Below are 26,163 nucleotides of genomic sequence, written 5' to 3' on the forward strand. Positions count from 1 at the left end.
CTATCACTCGACTTGATAATCGATCTGGCTCGCGCAAAGGCGGCTTGAAAATAATCAACACAACGCCCGGAATCAATCCTCTGGTCATCTACATGTAGTCAATGTATAAAGTAGGATACCTCCCATATGATGAGTTGTGCTCTTGTCATTTCCTCCATAGTGAATGCCAAAATACAATCATCTCTAGGTATTATGGGAAGCGGGGGCGCGCCGGGGGAGCACCTACCTCGATTTTAGAGCCGCTGATAGGTTGATATTACATAATATCCTCCTTATATTACACGCTATTCTACCTTATGAAAACTAATATTTTACAAGACGCCAATAGGCCTCGGTGTCCATTCCCCATTCCACTTCTTCCATCGCCCAGCCTTGACGGTCTCCACCACCGCCTCCACTTGCATCGCATCACCATCCCTCAGCCTCGCCTCCTGCTCAGCTTTTTGCCGCTTCATGGCCTCAAACCTGGCCTCGAATTCCTTGACCTCGGCTTCCACCTCTTCGAGTTTCCGCTTCCTCGTATCTGTGCCGTCCTCTGCTTTCTTGGCCGGCGGCAGCACAACCTGAGTGGCTGCAATCTCTACAATCCTTGCGTACTTCTCGTTCATGGCCGGGTACTCATTCAGTAAATGGCGGAGGAATTTAAGACCCCTGTATGTAGGAAACCAGTCAGCGAATTCCCCAGAGCAAAGAGGGAGGGAGGGGCAAACCGTTCAGTGGGCCTCACAACGCATTGCTTGATTAGCTCATCATAGTCAATTGGGCTTATGGCCTGGTGGCCGAAGTTTGTTTTAGGCTCTGGGTTGGTGGATGTGAGGTGTTTCAGCCATGCTAGCACTGCTTCCATGAATTCGGGGGGGTGCGTGTCGTCTGGGTTTGTCCCGTCCAGAAGTGTGAAGAGTGGCCGGGTGGTATTAAAAACATCGAGCATCGCGGAGAGGAGCATGTTAGAAAAGCCACTAACGGAGGCGTCAAGGGAGTCTAGGAGTGGAAGCCAGAGGTGGAATGCGCCGTTCATTAGGGGTGCCTTCCTGTGAGTTCTTTTAGCATAAAATAAGAGAAGAGGTGGAAAAGAGACCGCATGACATACTTCTTACCCGCTGGGATTAGTCCCTTCTCTTCCAAGAATGCCTCAATCAGCGCCTCCTTCCCTTCCTCCCCTCGACAGATCGCCGCACACTCCTTGATGATCTTATAGGTCTCCCGGCCCTCGGGAGTCTTATCAAATCGCTTTAATGGCTTCCTAGGATCCTCCCTCCTTAGCTGCCTCCACCGCTTCAGCGCCATCCGCGCCTTCGACTGCAGCACCGCCTCTTCCCCAGAGCCTGTTACCTCTGACGTCCACTTGACGCCCACCGAGACCCAATAATTGTCCCACAGCCATGCCAGAGCCCTCGCCGCGACCGCTCGTAGTACCGGTAGCCCGGGCAGCATGTCATGTGTTGCCGCATGTCGGATCTCGACGAACGACGCTGGGAGGTTGAGATTGCGCGCGAGGATGTGCATAGGCAATGCGAATTGCGCCTGCTGCGCGGGATCTATGAGCCCATTGACGAAGCTGGTATGGGACTTGAATTGTTAGCGGGTCATGGGTGGGTAGGGTGGGGGGGTCGCGGATACGTACCGACAGATCGCGGTTGAGTATGAGAGTCTGGAGTTGAGCGCTGAGTGGCTGGAGGTGTCATGGAGGGTGGCTTCTGTTAGCAGCGCTGTGGCTTCGATTGCGTGTGGGATGCGGGTGCGCGATATCCAGGCACGGACCTGGCGCAATTGGGTGTTAGAGATTCCTGAATAGAGGTTGCTTCTTCCTTTTGCTTTCTTCCATACCTTTGCGAGTGCCATTGGACGGAGGTCTTCGCCATTTGAGACTGGATAGAAGGCGGCCTTAACTTCAAGGAGATCGGCGGGTGTGCGCCAGGCGACTATGCGGCGGTTTCGTGACATTTTAGGTGAGTTTTCTAGGAACATGCAACTATCGTATCTTTGCCCATCGGGGGTGTCACTGAATTGAAGTTTTAGAGACCTAGAAGGGCCGGGTAACTACTTGCAGCCACTAGTGGGTATCTCATATATACACGTGATGTATGTAGTAAATTCAGTAGTACAGACCTATTGGACCGGGATATTCTAGAGTTAAAATACGATGATAAACGAGAATGAACAAAGCCTAACAGTCTTGGCAATTGGAGTTGATCATGAGATATCACTCGTGCAACCTATGTACCCATAAGACGCATGCGCAAGTACATGCGCAGTGCCTGATTACATGTATAATACAATAGAGGGCAGAAACACCACTATACATGCCCATCTCCTGATAGGCCGTGGCTGATAGAAGATCTAGATTGAGTAGTCCTACTAGAAATAAGCTCCCGAGTCTCCTAAAACTATAAGATCAGGAGCCTAAAAAAATTCAATTTTGCGAACCTCGAAGATTCTTGCAAGATGAAGGAGCCTCGACAACCTCATCATCAGAAGATTAAGTCACCCTCAATATTCGAGCTCTCTTCTCCTCATTTAACTTTACAAAAGAGCAAATTATATCATCGCCGGCGTCATTTAATCACGCATATTTGGCCATGGTTTAAGTGCACGTAAGCTTCTCTAAGCTACATCATGCGTGCAGTGCATGCTTACACTATGGCCAAAGCTTAAGGAACGTGTTGTTACAAGAAGTTTTAAACAGACGAATCCTCCAAAAAAGACTTAACAAAATAACTATCCAGGACTACCGTGGGCTTGTTTTTTCAGGACCATATAATTTCCCCTTGGCCCGTGCAAGGATAAAACTCAGACCAGTCCAGTCCAGCAGGCTGAAGCTCTCGTCCGGACCAGTCCACCTAATCTTGGCCCGGACACGTCCATAAAAGCTCTGGCCCATTAAACCCCCGAAGACGCGCTTCGTACCATTCTATCTTATCTCGCGTCCACCCTGCGTGGCTACCTAGCCAGGCCGCTCGGACAATCAGACATTTTATAAGGGCGCTCCGTGTGGTGGCTCTAATTCTAATCAGTGCGGTAGCACCACTTGTCTCCAACCAACGGAGCATATGTGCCGAGTTCACAACTTCTAGCTCTAGAGGCCTCAGAGGTGTCACAGGATGACCTTCTGTTTCCGATGGATATAAAACCGTCAAATCAGTTCTTGCCGAGGCCTCAACGTACGAAATTTTGCCTGCGACACAACCTTCATATTGGATGCCCAACTCTTCAGAGTTTTCAATCTCTGACCAATCTGACTTGAACAACTTGCTAGCTGCCTCGAGGTAGAAATCAAGACATTCCACTATCTTTGTCAAAACTCACGAACTCTTCCATCCCTTTTGAGTTGTAAACTTTGAACTCTTGCCTCAACCTCGGATGATAGGCGTATAGTTTCCACAACTTTACACGCAAAGCCCCCTAGTTCCATCCAGGGATCACGGCCATACAAATGATCGTCAATCTTTTCGTGATTGCGTATCGATTCCTGCAATGCTTCTCCAATCGCAAAAGCCTTATCTTTCTAGTTCTTGGAATCGCTCTCTATCTTACGAACTTTATTGGCAACCAACCCCATCAACTGAACAGCAAAATCACCGTTCTTTCGCATCAAGGATGACATTTCCTTACGAACCATCAGATTTCCGAAATGCGTTACTGCGAAATCCTTGAAAAGAGCTAGTCCCCGCGCCCCTAGTCTAATGCGATAATCACTACATGTAGTCTCGGCCAAATTGAAGGTATAGGCTAACGTCTCGATGAAGTCGATTGCTGGTTTGGAGGCACCCTTCTCTATAAAGCTACCGGCACTACTGAAGCGCAGAATAGAGGCGATCGAATGCCATTCTTTCGAGTTCGTAAGGGCCGACTGAACTATGCGAGTACGTACATGTCCACATATAAAGGTAGTATATTTTCGTGTGTTGCCTCCCGATTCGCCTGACTTTGAACTGTGTCGGGTGTATTTGACCCATCTCTGTCCGTTGGAGCCTGTTCATCCCCCTCTTCCTCTTCATCCTCTTCCTCTTCTTTGTCGTCCTCCTGCCAGGCGGGTTCAGGGATCTGATAGTTCCCAGCATACAGGAACTGGATCCACCGGCTGACTGTGTCATCACTCCAAGCCGAGAGGTCGATATCTCCGGGGCTTTGGCCAACAGTGCATAGGTATAGGTCGCCGATAACACCGCTATGTACAAAGAACCGCTTGCCGGATCGAGACGTTATCACGGAAGGTTCCGAAGAGATGAAGCTGAGGTCACTAGTTGTAGTGAGACTATATCGACTTGTTAGCCAATGTATGACGTCACGCCCAAACCTAGAGTAGGACAAGCAATACCCAGAAAATCTTGGAGGCATGGTCTCTAAAGGTGGGATAATAATGAGATACAGCGAGTATGTCAGTAACAGCAAAATATGGCCGCAAAGATTCCGGTATCTCGTAGAGTGCTTGGGCGTGTGCTGTTCTAGACTATATCGAACTTATGAGAATATATATTCGGTGGGAACAGTATTAACCCTAACCCTTACTATGGTTGCCTGAAAGATTACGTGCATGCAACCTTCCTTTTTTTTTTTGGCGTGCCTGCAGCTGAAGATACATGTATGCACGTATGAGACAAAGTTGGTGGTACAAAAGTACACACCTTCACTTCGAGCAGGCACGGTGAGTCTGGGCGGAATAATGTAGGAATGGGCGCATATATGTAACGAAACCTGACACGTACCTATGTACATATCTGGGTGTTTTACTCTATAGATACATGTATTTATATTTAGGTCTGTGTTTGGGGTCTAGCATTTTGTGTTAGGACTTTAAGAAATCTAGGTGGACGCCTTGGTATTCCAATCATAAGATCTCACTCGCATGTGCAAGACACCCCCGCCTACAAATCAACTCAAAGCGGTCAGGAATTCACCACACAGTTTTCCCTTTTTATTATTTATTTAAATCTCTGTACATAAAAAGAACAAAAACACTGTAACATCACGGGAATCATATTCCTCTCATCCTACATGTTTTGTACTGCTCCCACCCGGCCCTGGATCGAACCCAGACTCTAACCCCCCACTAACAACTGCCTTGCCAAGCCCCGTATCATACATACAGTCGAATCGGCCTATAAAAGTACCTCTTATAAAGTTAATCGCCTTATATTAAAGGGTATGGCTTCCCGGACTACAATAGCCTTCGTAGACACAAAGTATCCCTGTCTATAAGGGTATACGCCCTATAAGGGTATGACTTTGCGCCACTTTTGTACCTTTATAGGGCGATTCGACTGTACTGGTGAACGCTTCCAGCACAATAAAGAATAAGAGCAGGTGCTACATGTAGTCCAGCATACACACCCTGACATCGACGAATTTCGCCACTCTGGTATTCGTCCAAAGAAAGGGATAGCACTTGAATGGAATGTTTTTATCGGCGGATCCAGGTACGCCCCAGCTCCGATATTTAATTTTTCTTCTATGATTACAGCATCCTGGATCAAGACGGCGAGGAAGTGGCGACTGGTTGGACAATGTATATCTCTGGCTATAGGCACGGTGGTGATAATATTGGCTTACCTGCGTAGATAGTAGAGCTTAATCACGCAGTTGGTCTAGCCTGCCTTGCAATTGTTGATATGATGTTCATGCCTGGAGTTTCAATAAAAACGACTCTTACAGTCTGCAGGCCTGAGATTGACGGCAACAATAATGAGTAGCTTAATGTAGAGATTGGTGAAGCCAATATCACACACTCCTGCGAGAAGTCCGGACACCGGGTGGGGCGAGAGGTAAACTAACTACAAGGAAGACTAAATAGGAGAAGAGCTAGAGGTAGAACAAAAGCGTTAGTAATGCGAACTGGCATTATCAATGCGTTCTTTCCAGATGGTCCTACTTACTTTTATGATATATCAGTCATGACATATCACTCGCTGAAGTCACTCCGTCACGTGACCACAGGAGCTGAGACTCCTACTTGCTTTGATCTCCTTCTGCTATAGATGCTCCTTGTTAATGGAAGATGACTAGTGAATATACGCTTGTAGTTACATAAGTACGGTTGGGGCCAAAGGGCGGAGATCGAGAGGCGGACTGGAGCGGTTAATACATGTATATATGAGGTATATCGATGCCAACGGGCGCGCAGAGGGGCGAGGGTTTGTAGCGATGGAGTATGATTCAAAGGGTGAATAGAAGAAGTGGAGCTCGCGCGAGGTCAATATGCAGGAAACACAAGCTCTATAGGGAACACCAAGTAAGGACAGGTGTACTTGTAGTCACGCGTGTATATACGTAGCTAGTACAAGTAGGCAATTAAGCCGGGTATGTAGGCGATAGGGTCAGAGGCAACAGTGCCGTCCGTACACGTGTAGTCTACATGTATGTATGACTCGCCGAGCGGCTTTCCATCTTTGCTTTGGGACATCACCTCGAGACCAGAGAAGCTCGGAAGGCCCACACGGCCCACAAGGCGGGAATACTTTAAAGCAAATACCCCCGTACCTTGGACGTGAAGTTTGCCAAGACCGGGATTAACAAGACAGAGTGAGCTAAATTCAAGACCGCTCTCTGGCGTATTCTCGTCTCCTGTGCCACGTTCACACAGCTAGTCGAAGACACAGAACGATAAGGATAAGGACAAAGCAGTGCGAATTCATCAGTCCCGTTCCAATTCCCGGCCAGCCATCGATTTACAAACCGAATGTTTCACTTCTGAATCATATATGTAATTTTTAAGCTGTGATTGTGATCCAGCAGTCCAAGCTGAGTCTGAGATTTCATACCAGCCGTTGGTGTTGAAATCGAGCTACTGTGATTATCATGAACACATACATGTATGTAAACAGTTCGTGTACTTCCTCATTTTCATCAACAGAACGTTGCAGGATATCATCAAAGAAATCAAACTGACGTCGACAGCTAAAAGTATGAAATAGTCGCGCCTTGTTTGGGCGGAACCTATTTATACATAGCAATATACTTCAACTGAGTCGCCGCTGGCTGCTGGTCTCTTTCAGGCTGTTGAAAAATGAGTGAAAGTCATATTCTTGGTTTAAGCTGGTTACTCATGTACAGATGGGAAAACAGTTGATATATACCACATGTATTCTCGACAGCTTATAGTCCCTCAAAATATCGCAAACCTGCAGTGAGCCTGAGTTAATTACGTACAAGTGTGGGGTTTTTCCTGAGAAACCCCAGATTCCCTCGGTATACATAACACAGGTACTAATTGGGGACGTGCTCGTCAATTATATCTACTCGCCTCATAAATTCTAATACTTAAACCCACAGTAACGGACCAGCTGCGGTGTTGGGTTATCGCTGAAATTTATTATCTGCATAGGTGTGCACATCCGGCGTCAGATTCTCCACCGGTTCAACTTTGCTTCTTTCTCTCTTTCTTCTCAGGATAGCCATCACATGGAAGGGTTTAGAGCGCAGAATACAGGCTATAGCGCTAGCGATTCCATAAACTTTCAAACAGACGCCAAACATGAATACCGAATCATTTATCAAGGATATCTCTAGTGTCATGATTATGTACCATACATGCTAAAAATTGATACATGTTGCTACTGTTCAGGAGGCTGTCAAGAACATCACAGGCCTAGGGATAGCTGTGAAACAATTATATATGAGTCAGAGGATCCTGGGATGGATGATCTTATGGTTCGATCGATCATTCCCAGTTCTCATCACAAACGAGGCTTTCGGACAAGAAGACGTTACACTGTATATGTGGTCCAGTGGGGTACTAGCATGCGCATTTTGCCATGGTATGCCTATCACCACATGTGGCATGGCAGTCCAAGTCACGATAATATTTTATACACACCGGGGCCTAGACTACCAGCTACCAATCAAAACCCACTTTATCTCACCTTTTACCTGAGTTCCAGCCTTCTTATCTCTCAACTCCGAGGACTATAGCCTCTCATACACATGCCTCTGCCCTAGGGTTAGGTGACAAGGCACATTAGGTCATCACATCACATGATACGCAATATTAGATTGGATACCACCGTAACTCTAATAGGACCATTGGTAAAGTTTATATCCCATATAGATTCTGTCTCATTTTTTTTTTTTCCTTTTGCTAGATCTCTCCATTTCCGACATATTCATCTCCCCGCAGGCCCACCTCAGTAAATAGCATGATATTATCCTGGTTCGAGCCTCATCCTGAAACACCTCCGTACAACACCCGCATAAAGGGTTAGGGTTAACTATGCGCTGTCTGTCCTCTCACGATTGGGACGTGGGAAAAAAAAAAACTCCCCATTTCTCCCTCCTGCCCTCCGGATTTTTTGGAATGCTAGGAAGTGACAGACTTCGATACCATAATGCCTATGAATATTTCCAGGTAAGTATCTCCTCAAAACGAAGAATGAACATAACTCCAGCTAACAACCCAGCTACAGCTACCTCTCCTCAAAAACGGTCGAGGTCAAATCCCGTGATATCAGCTTTTTTGTGAACAGCAAGCTGCTCGCGAAATGGCGACTCCTGCCGAGTGCTATCACGGGTGCCGAACTTGAGGAGAAAATCGAACTCTTGGAGTGGGACGGCAATACGGTTGCGAGATTCGTCGATTTTTTGTATAGCGAGACTTATGAGGTTTCTCCCCCGAAAGAGGGAGTAGGAAGAGAAGGAGACCCAGAATGGGGTTTTGCCGTCGGATCCAGAGCAATTGGGGGAAATGTTAAAGGCCCATCTTAAGGTTTATACCCTTGCGCAGCACAAGAGGATAGAGGCACTTCGAGTGATGGCTTTAGAGAGGCTTAAAGAAGTACTAAAAGCCATCGATGGGAGCCTTCTTGATAAGGATCCAAACTTGCTGCGCCATATTATTGAAATGTTGGACTATGTCTACTTTCCAACTTGCCCTTCCACGGATTGTGATGTCGACACTCAAAAACGCTCTAATGATCCGATGCGGGATGTTGTGTCAACATTTGCAGCAGCGCATTTCGAAAAGCTCAAGGGACACGGGGAGATAAGGATATTGATGGGCAAGGGAGGCGATTGTGCTGTCGACTTGATGGAGAAAGTGGCAGCAAGACTCTGCAATGCCGGAGGAGCTCTTGTGGAAGTTAAATCGGAGATGCAGAAGCTCATGAACGAAGTAGAAAGGAAGCTACAAAAGTCAGAGGAAAATAACACGGAAATTACACAAGATCTAAACGCAGCAGAACGCCGATTGGAGGCTGCCAAGAAGAGGGAGGAGAAACTGACGGACAAGGTGCGAGAATCGAACGAGGCATCTTTACGACTGGAAGCCGCCAAGAGATCTGAGGCCCTCAAGCTACGAGAGATATCAAAGTTAAACGACAAGGTTGCGAACATGGAGAGGTTGCTCGAGGAGGAAAGAGCAAAGAAATCCACGATTCTGCCGCCAGTCCGTCATAGTAAGGACGATATCTCGATATCTGGACCGAAGAAACATCCATGGGACAATTTGGATAAGTTGATATTCCTTATTTCCGGCTGGAACCTTTCCTTGCGTACACTTCTTTCTATTGCAACAACAACTTTATTCGTGATCGTTATGATCGTCCTATCTACTCATAAGGCCGCCTACGCCCCATCGGTTCAAACATTCTCGCAATCTCAAAGTCAAACCGTCGACGGGAAGTTTTTCCAAAACCTATGCCAATATTATGGGGCCTATAACTGGGCTGGGAGCGACTTTGTCAGGGTTGAAGGGAAATCTCTAAAGGTCGCATGTAACGAGCACTCGCGTGGTTCTAGAGTCTTACGGCCTGTAATTTCTGCTGGCAGGCGGGGTGATATGTGTAAGTTCTATGAACAACGGCTGTGGGCTGGAAGTTATTACTTGGAGCTTGAAGGGAAATCGCTTGAACTATACTGTCAAGACACTAGCTATACGCCCTCTTGCCCTAGACTTCGTGTTTTTGACAAACTGGAGGGAGCATAAGTTTCATATACGCATGTATGGGACGAATGATGAACTTGCTAATGATTAATGTATACTCATCATATTTCTTTTTTCATTGTCTTCTCTGGAGTTTTCTTTACGGTATTTTAACCGCTTACTTATGGCTCGACATGGCACACGAGAGAGAGCTTTGGTTTTGTTCTTCAGTAAGGATGTGGCTATATATAGACTACCCCTTCGCTTTTGGGCCCCTTCTGTAATCCCCTGGGAGAGATGCGGACCTGGGCGCTCCAAGTTTTTCTTTGGATGTCTGAATTTCTAGCTAGTGATAATGATAGCATTTACGAACCCTTGATCGTGATAATATAGGCCAAGAACAATCATAAACACCAAATTAAAGTGACCAAGAATCATGAAACGATATATAATCGCAAAGGTTGCTAGATACAGAATACTTGCACTCTCATGCGTGAAACTCAGTGGGTGTTTATATATGCCAAGATGAGAATGAAGTTATTGATGGCTGAGTATAAATTTAGTTACTGCGTCAATTCTGCCCCCTCATTTGATATTTCATGTGTCGTATGAATGCTGATAATACTCAGATGTATGTACCTACTTCTGCGTGGCCAAATCAGGGATTGCCTATTAAGCATTTTTCAAAACCGGTTGACCTAAAGTCTCTAGTACCTACCGCGGGTATGTACGGTGGTCTTCTCCGGCCGGGTACAAACCTGGGAAGGACTCGGCAATAACCGTTTTCGTGTAACATCTTGGCGGATCACCTACGTGTACGCCAGGAACCTCAATCCTCCACCCAACGAGATCGAGAACGCGCGTTATGTACCCAGAATGAATCCCACGGCTACCGTCCCGCCCAGTTCTCACCCGAAGTAGAGTAGATAGAGATAGAGTAGCCTGCCCAGGACCTCTCCCTCCAGCTGGCATGTCTCAGCCTTACCCCCCTCTCCTGACACCTCCACATTGCGCCACGCCGCCTCCACTACTATCTTCCAGGTATGTACAATACTGTATTCAGAATTACTCCCCCCCCCCGTCACATTCTCTCAACTTAGATATGTACTAGTGTTCTCATCTTCAATAGGGTCAATGAGAAAAGCGACTTCAATATCTATGACGATATTGAATCAAAACCTCATGTGTGGGAAGAGCCGGTTGTCGAGAAACCCGACTGGGATGGCAATACTATGGGACGATTCCTAGAGTTTCTCCATACTGGGGACTACCGACATCCTGAGCCGAGCTCTGGGCTAGAAACTATTATTCTAGAAAGCGAGGGCGTGCTATTAGTGCACGCAAAACTATACCTACTCGCACGTTATAAGAATCTTGCTGCATTGCAATCTTTAGCAGTGAGCCGGCTAAGAACAGCACTTGGGCTGATTTCTATATCAGAAAGGACAGCCAAAAAAGTTATAGAGCTACTGCAGTACATCTACTCTCGTACAAGTCCCCAGGAGCCCGCGAGGGAGCTTGTGGTGGGATATGTAGCGGGGAACTTCAGAACGCTCAAGGCTGTGAGCGGCCGGGAGATGAAGTTGCTGCTGTGTGGAGGCGGCGATCTAGCGGTTGAGTTAATGCACAAGATGGTTACGAGACAATTTGGGTCTGAAAACGGCTTTGGTGGGAACATGGTTACTATACTTGAGAGGGTTGAGAGGGGGGACAGAAGAAATGAAGGTATTGAAAGCGACTTGGGAGTGCTACATGTTGAGGCAGTGCCGCGGTTGGATGCTCTAAGCACTGAAGCCCTGGTAGTTGTAGTAGACAAGGGCAAAACTAGCGAAGATCTTAAAGATACGATGTGTGAGTTGAAGGCCTGCCACATGGTCAACAAGGAGCAATCGGTCCCACAAAACGAGATAGTGGAGGAGGGCGGTGGTGATATCGAAGATATAAGTGCAGCAGTGCAGGGTAGTTTCGCGGAAAGTTCCTTAGAAGATAAGAAGGAATTTGCTACCGTGACTGAAACGTTTGAGGCGAGTAGTAACGGTGCCAAAAACATGGAGAGTGAGTTGATGGGTGATGATCCAAACATCAACGAATGTTTGGATCCAGTGGCTGTGGCTGATGGGGCGATTGGGGATATTCAAGATGTTGAAGGCAGAGAGGGCGAGGAGGGCGAGGAGGGTGAGGAGGGCGAGGAGGGTGAGGAGGGTGAGGAGGGTGAGGAGGGTGGGGAGGGTGAGGAGGGCGAGGTTATAGCTGGCCTTGAGGTTGGAAAGGAGGACTTGGTAACAGTACCTATTGATAGAGCTGAGGAGCCAAAGAATACTGGAGGGATTAAAGGTTCGGAGGATGAAGTAGACCCCTCCGTCACGAAGACCCCGCAAACAGATATCCCCGGGGCCGTCGATCAATTAAATAGAACTCAGATACCTGTAGAACAAGATGCGGTTAGGGGTGGCCGAGTATTGAGTCGGAGGTTGTACATTTCTTTACAGTCGTGGTTTGGTCTCCGGCCACCCGTGGAAGCATCTTGGAGATTGAGATAGCTTCACTACATACACGTATCTACTTGTATATTTTTGAGTCAATTCAAAGTAAATTAAATTAAACAATCCCCAGAGAGGTGGTACTGTATGTGCCTGCACGCCCTTAAGTTTCAGCCCGATAGCCATGATACTTGCATGGTAGCTACGTTACTGAACACATGTGCCCATGTACCAGTTATAGAGAGCTTTTAACCGCAGCCATGTATACATTACCTACCTTAAAGCTAGAATCGACCATCAGGAAACCGACGAGTGGGCTGTATAAAGCAAACGTATCTGCTAAGCTACATCTACTATACTATAAAAGAATATGATCTGAAAAAGTTTCGCTAATTATAAACCGGCCTAATCCTACATCCGGCCCTGACAATGGGGGAGACCAATTGGCCAAATACTTATGAGCGAGAAGCTAAGATAGTTCAATTTGCGATTGTAGGCCGGCCAGAGAGAGCTCTGATCGATATCACTAGGCCCTCAGGCTACCTAATAAGCTCAAAAAAAGAAAGAAAAATCCCAAAATAGGCAATAAATTTACAAAAAGTGATGCTGTGGCCATATACCCTTCGCGGGGCTACCTACCCAATACAGTACTGCAATATAATGGGCTACGTTTCCCGGTATATAATATACACCCCACAGACACTCCCACCCCCGGGATTGAACCCATGACCTACTGATGGTCATGGGGACTCAACCCACTCGGTGTTCGTGTAAGACGAGCTGTCTACCCCTAGACTACACTCGCCCACACAAATTTTTAGTGCGCCGGAAGTAATATTTAAGGGAGGGAGGGCAAAGTGAGCTAGGGGGACACCTAACCCCGCAATCACAATCCACCACAACGTACATCATGACACTGGCCATGGCCACCCACTTGTGTAAGTATGATACGTGTTATATATGGACACATACTTTAACTCACAGAGTACTACAAGCTGCTCATTACACTACAACAACTAAGGGTCGACGAATATCAAAAACCATGTCTTCAAAAGTATATAGGTATATACCCCTCGAGTATTCTATAATAGTAGATCTAGTCATTACTAACAATTAATAAAAACCAATCGACAACAGCCTCATAACAGATCTCACTCTACTGACTTCTGAGATCATCGAAGTTTCGGCCGAGTCCGGGAACAGGAAATTTTTCGTTCACAAAGACATCCTTACCTCGAAATCAAACCATCTTCGTTCTATAATGAGCAGTGTATGGAAAGAGGTCACCGAGAAGAAGATCGACTTCTCAGATTGGGACGGTGATACAGTTGGCCGGTTCCTGCAATTCATGTATGTGGACGACTATCAGATCCATGAACCAAATCGAGAGGAATTCGAACCAGAATTTGCTCGTGAATATCACCGTGCGTCTGAGCCGTTCGATTGCATATGCAAGGAACTTTTTAGGAGCGAGAACATTAATGTGCTCCTATTGCACACGAAGGTGTACGCGCTTGCGCAGTACAAAGACGTTGAAGTGCTTCAGATGTTAGCATTGAATAGGATTGAAGATATACTTTCTAGAATCCCGCCATGTTTGTCGACGAACACATTAGAAACGGCTCTGACCGAGAAGATTATAAAATACATTCTAGAGGTTTTGAGTTATATCTACGAAAACATATGCACCCGTGAATACTCTGATGAACCAATACGAAGGCTCTTTTTAGACTTTGTAGCAAAAAATATTCGACTCTTAAATCTCAAGGACCGGGAAGATGTATGGACACTTCTGGGTGAGGGAGGTGATTTGACGACTGAGATGCTGAGAACCGTGATAGGGAGACTCGTTGAAGTTGAGTTAAGGCTTGAGGTTCTAGAGCTTGATTCTGCGGACAACTTTGCTCTGTATCATGAAAAGGTTGCTGAGTTCGAAGGAGAGAGCTGGGATCAAGAAGGTGAGTGAGACCTTGTAAGGAAACAGGCTATGAACACAGGTATGTACTAGCTATATAAATTAACTAGTTTCAACTACGTATGAGTAATTGAATTAACCCGGGGTTTAGGTATCGGTACTACTACCCTAAATATAGCCCTGGTAGAATGTTTTATATGTTATTAGACAGATAAATACGTCAAACGGTCCATTGAGATCCCTAGGTTCTTGAGCTCGTTTTAATGGGGATAGCTGGAGCTTTTTAAAGGAGGAAACATCTGAACTCTGTGTGGGCCAAAGATTTTGTTTGGTGCGGTTAGCTGAATTCTGGGGAGGGCTTAGGGTTATAACAATACCTCATAACTCGTAACTAAATGTATAAATAGATAAGATAGCTTATCGGGCCTCAGCTATGGTTGATCATGACATGAATATTATCATCCCTTCTGTCAGTTAAATCCTGCCGCCCCAAGAAAAAGCAAATCTGGTGTGGCTTTACTAACAGATCTCGTTATCTCTCTTATCAAATAACGAATCTCCTATATAAATTTAATTCCTTTATTATAGGGTGGTAGTATTGACAGACGAAGGGATACGTCGTGAAGCGTTAAAACCACACCCTGTATTCACATCCGCAATAGCCCTTAAGTATTTGGAGAAAGCCCGAGGCCATGGTAGATCGCAGGTTGTTTTCTTTGTGGACCTGAGGTATCATGTATGCATTGTTTAGCAGAATAACTCGAGGTATCGCGATCCCCCTAGCCTTGATAGAACAAAGAAAAGAACATGCAGCTCGTCATTGTATGTGCTTCAATCATATTATCAACTATCCGCCAAGCGAGATAGACCTGGGGCGCCGTATATAACTCTTTACTTCTTGAAAATAAAGAATAGACACTCTCATGATCTCTGGTCCTAAATATACTCATCCCTTCAAGAGCCATGGCTATAGGTACTACCAGGTAACCTCTTCCACCTCTATAACTAAGCGAAATATTTACTGACAGTCATCGTCCATAGCTTTACCCAGAATCTCGGGCTCCTCGCCTCAGAAATCATCGAAGTAGTTGCCGAATCCGGGCAGGAACGCTTCCGTGTCCACAGCTCTATATTTGCCGCGAAATCCAGGACTCTTCGTCGCGCCACCAAGGGTGTAAAGCGTCTTGACCTATCAAACTGGGACGGAAACACGGTTGCTCGCTTCCTCCAGTTCCTGTATATAGGGTCCTATCAGGTACCCGAGTCTAGATTGGTAGAAAGAGGCGGGGAAGATGAGAGCGTAGACGGAGGGATGAGCCCGAATACGGCGAAGCGCCAAAAGAACTCTGAGGTTGGGAATGCGTTGAATTTCCTGTTGACCCACGCGAAGATATATACACTTGCAGCGTGCTACGACGTTGAGGAGCTTCGGGTCATATCGTTCAAGAACCTTCAAAGGGCGCTTGGGAGAATCGATGTGGGGGAGCAGACGGCTCGCGTGGTCGAGATGCTGGAGTATATCTATTCCCACACATCCTGCGGAGAACCCATACGGGAACTTGTGTCGAGGTTTTCTGCCGAAAACTTGCAGACTTTGATAGGCCCGATAGACATGCACCTGTTACTGCATGGGGGTGGAGATTTTGCTGTTGAGTTGGTAGAAAATATATCGGAGAGACTTGGCAGTGCTGAGAGAAAGCTACGGGGAGTCGAGAGGACGCTCTCGGCTGTGGTGAAGGAGTTGAAGAACTCGAAACCAGCGCTGAGGCCTAGGCGACGGCACTCCATGTCTGCTGATCAGGGTTTACCGAGCAGCCAGACGCAGGAAACATCGAAGCAAAGCGGGATTAGTTGGTTTAACACGGACTTCTTAGTTTGGGCGTTCTCTCGATTCCCACACAAATGTTTTCGAATCGCCCTAGGCGTCATCATATCGGCCGCCACAATTACCAATGTATTCAACTACCAGTCGGAGACCATAGGCAGTACTACTTTCGAAAATCTTTGCGAATACTACTCCGCACGCTTCTGGGTTGATAGCGACATGTTGGCTGTGGGAAACCAACTACTTAAGGAAGCCTGTCTCGCTCATGTACCTGGTGCACGGGTTCCCAAACCATATATATTAACCTACAACGAAGTTTGGGTTCCCGAGATGTGTGAGATGGCCACATGGTTAACACGCAGGGACTATAATTTAAGTGGTAAGCGGTTTATGGAGTATTGTAGGGAGGTAGACCGGCAAAAGTGGAGAAAAGCACATCTAGCTGCAATTGACGAGGCGGCGGCGGGGGCTGTTGAAACCTCTACCGGATTGGACAATACAGGCATGCCTGCTGCTAAGGGCGTGCATAAAGCTCCTTCTAAAGACGCCGAGCCTAGAGATGTCATTTCTTTTGTTTCTCATCCAGCTTCACTTTTCGTGTTGTTTGTGGCTGGTTATTACAGCTACGTGCATCTCTTCGTTGTACATGTTGCAAGGCCAAGCGGGATGAAATCAATTGCACGTCGACATGGGTTCATATATCCAACTGATAGTAGGGATGCTATCTAGTTATACGTACCTTTATATATATATACACGTATAAGTATTTTTTTTTCCTTCTGAAAAATTTGGACTTGGTCTAACAGTTTTTCGTTCTTCCTGTTTCCCTGACTCACGTGACACGAGTGATATTTCATGAACGCAATACTTACTAGGCATCAAATTAAAGTTGCCCTCGCTCAGGATAAATTTGAGATTTGAAGCTCTCCAAAGATGACTCATGCCCAGTTTGTAACTTCTAGTAGCAGCCTCATAAATATATATGCCCCGTAGTGATGGGCGCGAGACGAGCCGAGACGAGGGTTGGGAAATGTCTCGTCTCGTCCTGTGGGTTTAGGACTGGGAAAAAGCTCTTTATCATATCCCCCAGCACATATTTCTTTCGGGGTTCCGTATCATAGTGGCGTATGTGTTTGTGCATGCCCTCGAAAGGAAACTAGTACGACAGCGAGGCCGGGTTTTGATTCCCGTTACGGAATCCCATTTTTCTTTTTTTTTTTTTTCTTTCTTACCTCCAGTGTTTTTTTTTTACCAGAACCAGCTGACGACTGTTTTGAGTATATTTACTACGTGGGAGAGAAAAGTCAAAGAGGTCGCGAGACTTTTCGTTTAGGACTGGGAAAGCTCTTTAGCATCTCCCTAATACATGTCGCTTTTCCTTCTTCGTCTGACGCCGCCACAACTACGCCCTCTTCCTTTGACACAGCGACCGTGGCCACCACCATTCAAAATCACCGTCCATTACCCTTACTTCTCCCTTTCCCTCCTTTCCTCTGGTCTGCCTTCCTCCTTCTCGCCTCCACCTCACCTACTTTCGGTTAGCCAACCGCACGATTCTAGTCTTGCTCTGGTGGAGCTTTAATTGCTCTATCATGATCGGGATCTCACATGCATTGCATACGTGTGTCATTACATGTAATTCCCAAGATTCTCCAATCCCGGCCCCTTGCATGTCCCGATTTCCAATTTTACAAAAAAAGCTCTGTATGGGGGGGGATAACGAAGCTATATATGGTTCGAATTATCCATCCGACTGATGCTATATTACGAACGTCGCATTCTTCAAGAGACCCCCAGCGCTAATAGCATATAGATTCAGATCTGGGTGTGTGGCCGGTTGATGTGGGCCCCGATCCAAGCTCTCTCTCTCTCTCCAAAAGATGCCAAGACCGAGTGATACCTTGTGCCTTCAATCATAATCGGTATTATTTACCAAATTCTAATAATCACTGAGCCTAGCTGTGAAGTTTCAACGCTCTGATTGATTGGCTTCTAGCTCTGTAGTGCTTTCATGTGCACTAGCAGCTTCCCAGCTTGCTTATTTAGTACCGCGCTCGTACGTGCAGGCAATATCTAGATATCGTGTAGTACATACACGTGCTATCTAATTTGTACTCCTACATATGCCCCCGAACGGAGTGAAGGGTTATAAGGATAGATGTACCGAGTATGCAGTGTGTATTAGGGGTTTGATTGGCCATGTTTGAGAATTTCCTTTTGGGGTGTTGAGATGTTTCTTAAGTATTCTTTCTAGTGTCGGTTTCTGTTACATACTTAATGTTTGGTGATCAAGACTATTGATATTGATATTGAGGGTGGCAGCTGATTGCTTTTTGTTGATCTAGTGCTACATTTAGTACTCTTTGGAAGTTACTCTCATATACATAGAATCCGGATCCATGGCGCCGCCTCGTCTACCAAGGCAAGTTAAGCCCACCACACCAAAGAAAGCATTTGGGCCGGCCGGCTAACAACGTCTAGTCTGGCTGTAGATTAAAAAAAAATAGAAATACTCAAAGGGGCTATATCAGTTAATTGAAACAAAACGTCAGAAGAACCTTAATTGGGAATACTCCGAAAGGAAAGATGGATAGTACTCGGCTCTGATGCTACTTGCTGTGGAACGGGCGTTCTCAATTCGAGTACTGATAGCAAGTATATATGGATCTGCTCTCCACCATCATCAGAGCTATACATTTACTCACAGCGATCATGAGAGATTTATCGACAGTCATGATCACCTGAAAGATATTGTAGCCCCGTCCCGTCCCATCTCATAGTTACACACATGTGAGTATGTATTGATATAAACACAAACATCTAAACATATAAACCCCCACTCCCTTCTCCCCTGTCTTCGAGCCTCAACGCAAACCCGCGCCCCGGCGCCACACCCCCGTTGCCACGCCCACGCCCACGCCCACGCCCACCACAGCCACAGCACCAACTTCTGCTTCTCCCCAATCAATCCCTCCCTCCCCAATCCTCCCTCCCTCCCTCCCTCCCTCCCTCCCTCCCTCCCTCCCTCACCCAATCAATCCATCACCACTTTTCCACCACACTCCTTCACGCACGGGTTCAACACCACCAGACAGGACAGAAGCAGAACTCGCAATGTTCGAGAAGCAAGCCCTAAAGCAGTACGACCGCTCGCTCGACCAAGAGTCCTGGCCGCTCCTCGAGCTCACCGACGCGTGCGTGTACCGCTACCGCCGCGGCGAGAAGGACATCATGGCCGACCTGCTCGACGTCCAAGACACAGGCCCCTACCGGATCCGCGGGAAGCTCTCTCCCGTGCCGGCCGAGTTCGCCGACATCGGTACCCCCCACCTCCCCTCCTCCGTGATGATTCAATCAATAGGCCGGGGCTACTGACATCCAGACGTACGCACAGTATACCCCGGCAAGGCCGCCCGCCTCTACAGCGAAGAGCTCACCATCGCCGGCGTCACCACCTACTCCATCCAGTCGCTGGCCGACGGCACGTTCACGCTGTGGGCGCTGGGGCAGTGCGGGTGGTACTCGCTGGTGCCGTCGCGGCGCTACGCGCCCATCTTCCTCGGCGCGCTCGAGAAGATGCAGCTGTGGGCCTTCCTGCAGGACCGCTACCTCGACGCCTACGAGGGCGCGGGCCCGCCCATCCCCGGCACGGTGCACGAGGTCTATGCCGACTACTCGCGCCTGCGCAGGGAGTCGTGTCCGAGTGCTAGGGCCGCGGAGCGCCTGTTTGATGCCCACCACCGCTTCCTGCTGTTTGAGATGTGTGCGGCCTGGACGGACACGCCCATGTGGGCAAGGACCCCGCTGTTTAGGGACTGGAAGGTCGCGTATAAGCGGGAGGTGGAGGGGGTCGTGAAGATGGCGGCGGCGGGGAGCCTGGAGGAGAGGATCAAGGGGGGGATGGTCAAGAGGGAGGTGAAGGAGGAGGAGGAGGAGGAGGAAGAGGAGGAGGAGGAGGAGGAGGAGGAGGAGGAGGAGGAGGAGGAGGACGAAGAGGTGCCGCCGCCCCCGGTAAAGAAGCCGGCGAAGAAGACGGCGGCGAAGAAGGGCCCGGCCAAGAAGTTGGTGCAGCAGAAGCTGGCGCCGATCTTTGTGAAGAGGGAGCCCGCGGCGGAGCCGGAGCACATCATCATCCTCGACACGGACGACGAGGACCCCGGCATGCACAATGCCGCTGCCGACGACGACTCCGACGACGACTGCAACGAGGACGAGGACGACGAAGACCAAGAAGAAGAAGACGAAGACGAAGAAGAGGAAGAGGAAGACACCCAGCCCTCCTCCTCCGCCCGCCGCAGCAACCGCTCCAAAGTCCCCCCCCGCCCAATCTACAGCTCCAAAGGCAAATCCGTCCTCCGCCCCGTACGCACGCCCGCGCCCCCGCCCGCCGCCGCCGACTCCGAGTCTGACTCCGAGCGCGACTCCCCGCCGCGGCCAGCACCAAAACGTACCTTCTCCTCCACAACCACCAGCAGCACCTCCTCGAAGCGCGCTCTCGACGGCGCCTCCCGCGCCGCCTCCGCCGCCTCGAAACGCGCGTGCACGGCCAGCGCGCGCACGCAGCCATCACTGATCACGACGCTGCGCATCGGCGCGCCCACGGCCACGGCCACCGCCGCCGCGCGCGTCAAGACGACGACGACCACCACCACCACGACGTTCATCTCGCCGCTGACGAGCATTGCGCCGAAGGCGCTGGGCTCGAACCGGCCGGGGGGCCTGTGGGAGTGCGAGATTGCCGGGTGTAGGCACTTTATAATGGACGCGGACCGCGAGGAGAGCTTGAAGGCGGTGGAGGCGCATTATGAGGAGCATGGGAGGGTGATGAGGATGGCGATGGAGGCGATTGGCGGGGAGGTGGTGGAGGAGAGGGGGGGGGGGAGTGTGGAGTGAGTTTTGCAAACCCTTTCTTTGTGATGAGTGTGGGGATGGGGGATGCTAATTGGGTGTGGGGACAGTAATTTACTTGCGAAGATTGAAGCCATGGCGGAGCGGTGGGCGATGACGAAGCCGGCGCCGTTGGGGGATTGAGGGTGAGGGAATTCTAGGATTTGGTTTTAGGTGTTAGGAAAGCTTTGGGGCTGTTTTTCCTTGTGGAAAACATTCCTGGAGGACGGGTCTGGCTTTAGGAAAAGGGGTGGTAATGGGCGTTAACTATAGGGAACTGGGATTGGGGGGGTGGGACTTTTTACTTTTCTTCACCTTTTTTTAGCTTTTATTTTTGCACTTATTTTAGCTTTTACCTTTTTTTTTTTTTACTTGTTTTTATGGCATCTTTTATGGCATCGATGGTTATGTGGGATTTTAAGGCCTTGGTAGGGAGGGGGCTTCTGGATGGGGCCGTGGTGGTGGTGGGGTGGAGGCGGTTTTACATATGTAGCATTATTTTATCCATAGCTTAGCTGGGTAGCTGGCACTCAGTCACAATCACAGACAGACAGGATCGACCGTCGTAGCCGGGCTACGCACGCACACATTCCACCAAAAAGAACAGAAAAAAAGATATAATAACTATCCCCACAAGCACATCTACCCCCGCACCCCCCCCCCCCCCACCCCCCTCTCTCCAAAAAAAACCCCACCCAACCCACCCACCTACCTTTTCAGCGTCTTCTGCTTCTCCGCGCCCACCACCACCTTCCTCTTGACAAACAGGCCCTTGCGCTCGCGCACGCGGTCCATGTACTTCTTCGCGACATTCTCCTTGTCGGCGAGCTCGCCGAGGTCCTCGAGCTCGTCCTCGGTGAAGGGCGTCCAGAAGGGGTCCTCGTCGACCAGCATCTCGTAGCCGCTGAAGATGAGCTGCGGCGAGGCGGCGCCCGACGTGCGCTTGCGGATCTCGTCGCCGAAGCCGAACGACTCGGCGACGGGGAGGGAGGCGCGGATCGTGAAGAAGGGCGTGCCCTCGTTCATCTCTTCGGCGAGGATCTTGCCGCGCCGACGCGTCACGACGGCGTAGACTTTGCCGAGAACTTCGGCTGTGGAGGCGCGGGGCGGGGGGTGTTAGTTTAGATATGGACTGGGGGGGGGGGGAGGGGGAGACGTACTGGAGGCTTGGATGTCGCAGCTGTACATAGCCATCAGCAGGCGCGGACTCCAGTCGAGGAAGGCCTGCTTAATCGCGTTCTGAACGACAGTGATGACCTCAAAGTTACGGTTCCTATCGTCCTCCTGGTCCTGCACGGTCGCCTCCTCGACGAAGCAGGCGATGCCCTGCACGGGCTCGTGGCAGAGCGGGCCCTGCCACGTGGCCAGCTGGAAGGCGTGCGAGAACTTATCTTCAAAGTCCCTGGCGGAGGACGAGGCGCCCTCCTGTGCTGTCGAGGTGTCGTTGAGCCTGTTTTGAAAAAAAAAAAAAAAAGTCAGTCATGGACTATCACTCGGGTGGGTGGAAATGATCGGATTTACAGTCTTCGGAACAGCCCCTGCGTGGTGGCGTCAATGAGCAAGTTTGGCCCGATGCGGCGGGGGCCAAAGGCAGCGATCTTCTCCACGATGCCGGCCCAGACATCCTTCTCCGCGCCCTCGCCCTCGTCGAACGCTTTCTGCAGGCCCTCGCAGAACTCCGGGAGGCTTAGGAGCGCGGCGGCCTTCTCGGTCTTTGATGTGGCGCTGTCGGCGCCCTCGGCTGCGGCGTCGGCGCTCTCGGTCGCTGCTGCTGCGACCTCGGCCTCGTTGCCGCGGCGCTCGGCGTACAGGCGCTTGATGCTGCCGCTGTTCTTGAGCAGGAACTCTGTCACTTCCACGGGGAGCGGGCGGACCCGGATGCGTATCGAGACCTGTTTCGACGGCGTTGTCGCCGCCACAGCGCCACGCACGCCGCCCTCACCTTTCGCGGGGGACATCTCCGCCGCCGCCACGATGGACTCGCGGTACGGCACGATGGGCGCACTGCTCTGGATATCCACCCTCGCGAAGCGCTCCCGGAGGTCCTTCAAGCACCGCTCGAGATGCAGCTCGCCGGCGGTCAGGAGCACGTGCTCGCCGGTTTCCTGGACAATGTATTCGGCGCAGGGGTCGGCTTGCTCGAGCATCTTGAGGCCTTCAACCATCTTGCCCATGTCGCTCGGATTCTTCGGTTCCACGGCGACGCGCACGATGGGTGCGGCGCCGAGGTTGACGCCCGCGAGGTTGACGCCGCCTTGTGGGAGGGAGCAGAGGGTCCCGGACTTGAGGATGCGGCCTTCGAGGCCGCCGATGCCGAAGACGTTGCCGGCGGGGACGGAGTCGAGGGATTGGAGGTCGCGGCCCATCATGTAGTATAGCTCGGTGACGGTGATCTTTTGGATGTGCTGGTCGGGTTGGGAGGGGGTGTACTTGGGTCCCAAAACATATAGTTCCTGCCCAACGGTGATAGTGCCAGAGTAAAGACGTGCAAAGCCGATAAGACGCTCCTTGTCCCCCTCATCTTCATCTTTCTCCTTCTCCTTCTCCTTGTCCGCCTCGGGCTCGGTGGGCTTCAGGGTAGTGAGCACACTAAACGTCGCCGTCTCCCTCGGACCCCTAGTCGGCGCCTCTGCCGACTCCGGCTCTTCTTCGCCCGCGCCCGCGCCCTCTTCCTGCGCAGCGATCGCTCTAGCAACTGCAATTCTCTTCTGGCGTGCCGCTTCGCGCATTTCCTCCGCACTCAGCTGCACCCTCGTTGTCTTTTTTAGCTCCTTCTCCGGCACGGCGACCATCTTGCTGACAAACGCCATGATGGGCGCGTCGGCGCCCGTCTGGAAGTCCACCATGGCGGTCTTGAGGCTGCTGTCAATCTTGTCGGCGCTGGGTGCGGACTGGAGGATCGACGGGATACGCTTGTGTTGGGCTACGGGCGGGGAGGGGAGCTCTTCGATTACTGTTACGAGCACGGAGGTGGAGAGAGGCAGCCATTGGGAGAAGATGGATGTGAGGAGTGTACGTGTGTCTTTTGACTTCAGTTCACGCGGGAGAACCTTGATGTTGAGTGATTTTACGATTTTCTCTACGCGCTCTTGGTCTCTGTTGGTGCGAGTGATAAGCCATGATCCGGGGAAAGAAATAAGGGGTGGGAATGGAGGGCATACTTCTGTAGAACGGTGCTCTCGTAAACTGCCCAGATGCTATCTAAAACCAGCTGCACAAACATCGGCTTCAGGCTGCGCCCTTTCAGGTGCTTTGCCCCCAAAACCCGCTTCGTCTTGGGGTCCAGGTAGTATTCGCCCCACAGCACTTTCTCCAAAACGGACTTTTTGATGCCCAGCTTCTTCTCATATATGCTCGCAAACTGGCGCACTGTGAATGCCCACCCGTCTATCGCGCTCGCGAAAATGACGTTATCCTTCTCAGGCGCAAAGTAGATATCCTCATCGTCGCGCTCCTCATACTGGCTCTCCGGCGTGTCCTGACCCGGAACCTCACCACTGGCCTCTGCGTCATCCTGACGCAGCTTTGTCGCTGCCAGTCGCGCCTCGAGGGTCTCGCGCCATTTCAGGTCCTCCTCCATTCTCTCTCCCGCAAAGAACGATCCCATGACCGCATTTACCTGTTCCAGAAGCTTCCACAGATGCGTGAACGCCTCTGCCGGCGTGAGCTTGATCTCCGTGATCAGGCGATCCATCTTATTAATGATCAAAATGGGCCTGATATTCTCGAGCCATGCCTGCCGGAGCACGGTGACGGTCTGGGAGCAAACACCCTCGACGGCATCGACCAGGACTACTGCACCGTCGCAGAGACGGGAAGCGGTGGACACCTCGGAGGAGAAGTCAATGTGGCCGGGGGAATCGATCAAGTTGATAAGGTACTCGCTTGGCGCAGGCTCGGATTCGGGGGTGGGGCATCGCATTAGGCGGAAGTATAGGGAGATGGCGGAGGACTCCATGGTGATACCGCGGAGCTGCTCATCCGGGCGCGAGTCTAGGTAGCGGACGCGGCCGGCGAGTTTGGAGGAAATAATGCCATTGGTGGCGAGTAGGCAGTCGGAGAGTGAGGTTTTGCCATGATCCTGCGTTAGGCGTTAGTAGGAGGTTTCCGAGGAGCTGTGGGAACTCTGAGGACTCCGGTCCGGGACTTTGGGGAACTATCGAAACACTGGGAAGGGAAATGATTGGAAGGGTAGAGAGCGTCTGCAGTGATCGCCTCAGGGTATAGTGGCGGAGAGTATTGAAACTCCGAGTAGTGGTATGGACCGGTGAGGCGATCGGCTTCAGGGTTTCGGGAGTAAGGAATGGAATGGAGGGAGGGCACATGTGTTAATTTTGGAAACTCACCACATGCGCGAGGATGCAGATCTGTAGGGCGATTGTATGTAAGCGCGGTGTTTCAAAACACAGTGACGCTTAGACTTAGTTTATTTGGGGGGGGGGGGGGGGGGAGACTCACGTTTCGGATATTATCACTGTTCTTCTGAAGGGCGACTATTTGAGCCGGAGTGATGGGAGGCATCGATTCAGACTATGGTGGTAGTGGTGCGCGGTGTCGAATTATTGACTACCCAACTACTGTTCTGATGCAGTACAGCTTGAATTATTGGATTGATAACTGAACCCGATCGATATGTATGTGCTTTAGATAGACGAACGTTTCGAAAGTAGGTCAGGGGGGTGGGAAATGGGGTGGGGGTGAAAGCTGTGTTATGTGGCGGCGAATTAGACAAGAAGATCGTTATTCTGGGAAAAGTAGGAATATTTATTTTATTGGCGGGGTACAAGAAGACGCTTGGTGGGGGAGGGATGAATCATGGATGGGTTTTGCTTGGATGTCTTTCTTTGGCTGGCTAGCTGGGCCAGGTATGTAACTAGCTGGGGCTGACTGTTCCTGTCCAGTCACTGACTGGACAGTCTGCCCGTCGTCGTGCTGCCTGCCTGTCTTGCCTGCAGCGCGCAGCAGCAGCAGCGCTGAAACAAGGAAGGAGGGTAGGAACACCTAACCCTAACTAACTACGGACAGGACAGGACAGGACGGACAAGCCTTGCTGATTGGCGCCGCTTACATACTCTACGGGTAGAGGAGACAGGGGTTGTGGGGACGAATGGGGGCGTGAGTTCATGTTGACGCTACGCTGAACGTGTTGACGCTGCATTTGTGGTCCGCTGCTGTGGGTGCACCTTGGTCCTTCAAGGGCCTC

At 50.0% G+C, this 26,163-nt stretch overlaps 9 protein-coding genes across 9 annotated transcripts; 6 read left to right on the top strand and 3 right to left on the bottom strand.

Moving 5' to 3' along the window:
* Nucleotides 1-311: 311 nt before the first annotated feature.
* H6S33_008367 (uncharacterized protein) lies at nt 312-1,944 on the bottom strand (the record flags this gene model as incomplete). Its single annotated transcript, XM_044840001.1, has 5 exons — nt 312-651; nt 711-1,031; nt 1,091-1,558; nt 1,625-1,761; nt 1,828-1,944. The coding sequence occupies 5 exons, from the start codon at nt 1,942-1,944 to the stop codon at nt 312-314; spliced, it is 1,383 nt and encodes a 460-aa protein (XP_044687912.1).
* Nucleotides 1,945-3,505: 1,561 nt separating this feature from the next.
* H6S33_008368 (uncharacterized protein) lies at nt 3,506-4,338 on the bottom strand (the record flags this gene model as incomplete). The annotated part of the gene is made up of 3 exons (XM_044840002.1): nt 3,506-3,855; nt 3,927-4,255; nt 4,319-4,338. The coding sequence occupies 3 exons, from the start codon at nt 4,336-4,338 to the stop codon at nt 3,506-3,508; spliced, it is 699 nt and encodes a 232-aa protein (XP_044687913.1).
* A 3,868-nt stretch (nt 4,339-8,206) lies between these two features.
* On the top strand, nt 8,207-9,916 carry H6S33_008369 (uncharacterized protein; the record flags this gene model as incomplete). Its single annotated transcript, XM_044839710.1, has 4 exons — nt 8,207-8,213; nt 8,308-8,341; nt 8,400-8,553; nt 8,621-9,916. The coding sequence occupies 4 exons, from the start codon at nt 8,207-8,209 to the stop codon at nt 9,914-9,916; spliced, it is 1,491 nt and encodes a 496-aa protein (XP_044687914.1).
* Nucleotides 9,917-10,823: 907 nt separating this feature from the next.
* On the top strand, nt 10,824-12,393 carry H6S33_008370 (uncharacterized protein; the record flags this gene model as incomplete). Its single annotated transcript, XM_044839711.1, has 2 exons — nt 10,824-10,894; nt 10,983-12,393. 2 exons carry the CDS (start codon nt 10,824-10,826, stop codon nt 12,391-12,393), a joined length of 1,482 nt encoding a protein of 493 aa, XP_044687915.1.
* Nucleotides 12,394-13,375: 982 nt separating this feature from the next.
* Nucleotides 13,376-14,299, top strand: H6S33_008371 (uncharacterized protein; the record flags this gene model as incomplete). The annotated part of the gene is made up of 2 exons (XM_044839712.1): nt 13,376-13,395; nt 13,471-14,299. The coding sequence occupies 2 exons, from the start codon at nt 13,376-13,378 to the stop codon at nt 14,297-14,299; spliced, it is 849 nt and encodes a 282-aa protein (XP_044687916.1).
* A 912-nt stretch (nt 14,300-15,211) lies between these two features.
* H6S33_008372 (uncharacterized protein) lies at nt 15,212-16,802 on the top strand (the record flags this gene model as incomplete). The annotated part of the gene is made up of 2 exons (XM_044839713.1): nt 15,212-15,231; nt 15,290-16,802. The coding sequence occupies 2 exons, from the start codon at nt 15,212-15,214 to the stop codon at nt 16,800-16,802; spliced, it is 1,533 nt and encodes a 510-aa protein (XP_044687917.1).
* A 977-nt stretch (nt 16,803-17,779) lies between these two features.
* On the top strand, nt 17,780-18,430 carry H6S33_008373 (uncharacterized protein; the record flags this gene model as incomplete). Its single annotated transcript, XM_044839714.1, has 5 exons — nt 17,780-17,807; nt 17,893-17,995; nt 18,070-18,129; nt 18,316-18,328; nt 18,419-18,430. 5 exons carry the CDS (start codon nt 17,780-17,782, stop codon nt 18,428-18,430), a joined length of 216 nt encoding a protein of 71 aa, XP_044687918.1.
* A 757-nt stretch (nt 18,431-19,187) lies between these two features.
* Nucleotides 19,188-21,104, top strand: H6S33_008374 (uncharacterized protein; the record flags this gene model as incomplete). Its single annotated transcript, XM_044839715.1, has 3 exons — nt 19,188-19,392; nt 19,468-20,962; nt 21,032-21,104. The coding sequence occupies 3 exons, from the start codon at nt 19,188-19,190 to the stop codon at nt 21,102-21,104; spliced, it is 1,773 nt and encodes a 590-aa protein (XP_044687919.1).
* Nucleotides 21,105-21,668: 564 nt separating this feature from the next.
* On the bottom strand, nt 21,669-25,481 carry H6S33_008375 (uncharacterized protein; the record flags this gene model as incomplete). The annotated part of the gene is made up of 6 exons (XM_044839716.1): nt 21,669-22,051; nt 22,121-22,410; nt 22,482-24,056; nt 24,122-25,041; nt 25,307-25,327; nt 25,419-25,481. The coding sequence occupies 6 exons, from the start codon at nt 25,479-25,481 to the stop codon at nt 21,669-21,671; spliced, it is 3,252 nt and encodes a 1,083-aa protein (XP_044687920.1).
* Between the last annotated feature and the right edge of the window lie 682 nt (nt 25,482-26,163).

This window comes from Morchella sextelata (genome assembly GCF_020137385.1).
Source record: "Morchella sextelata strain SCLS chromosome Unknown scls_26, whole genome shotgun sequence".
NCBI classification, from domain to species: Eukaryota; Fungi; Ascomycota; class Pezizomycetes; order Pezizales; family Morchellaceae; genus Morchella; species Morchella sextelata.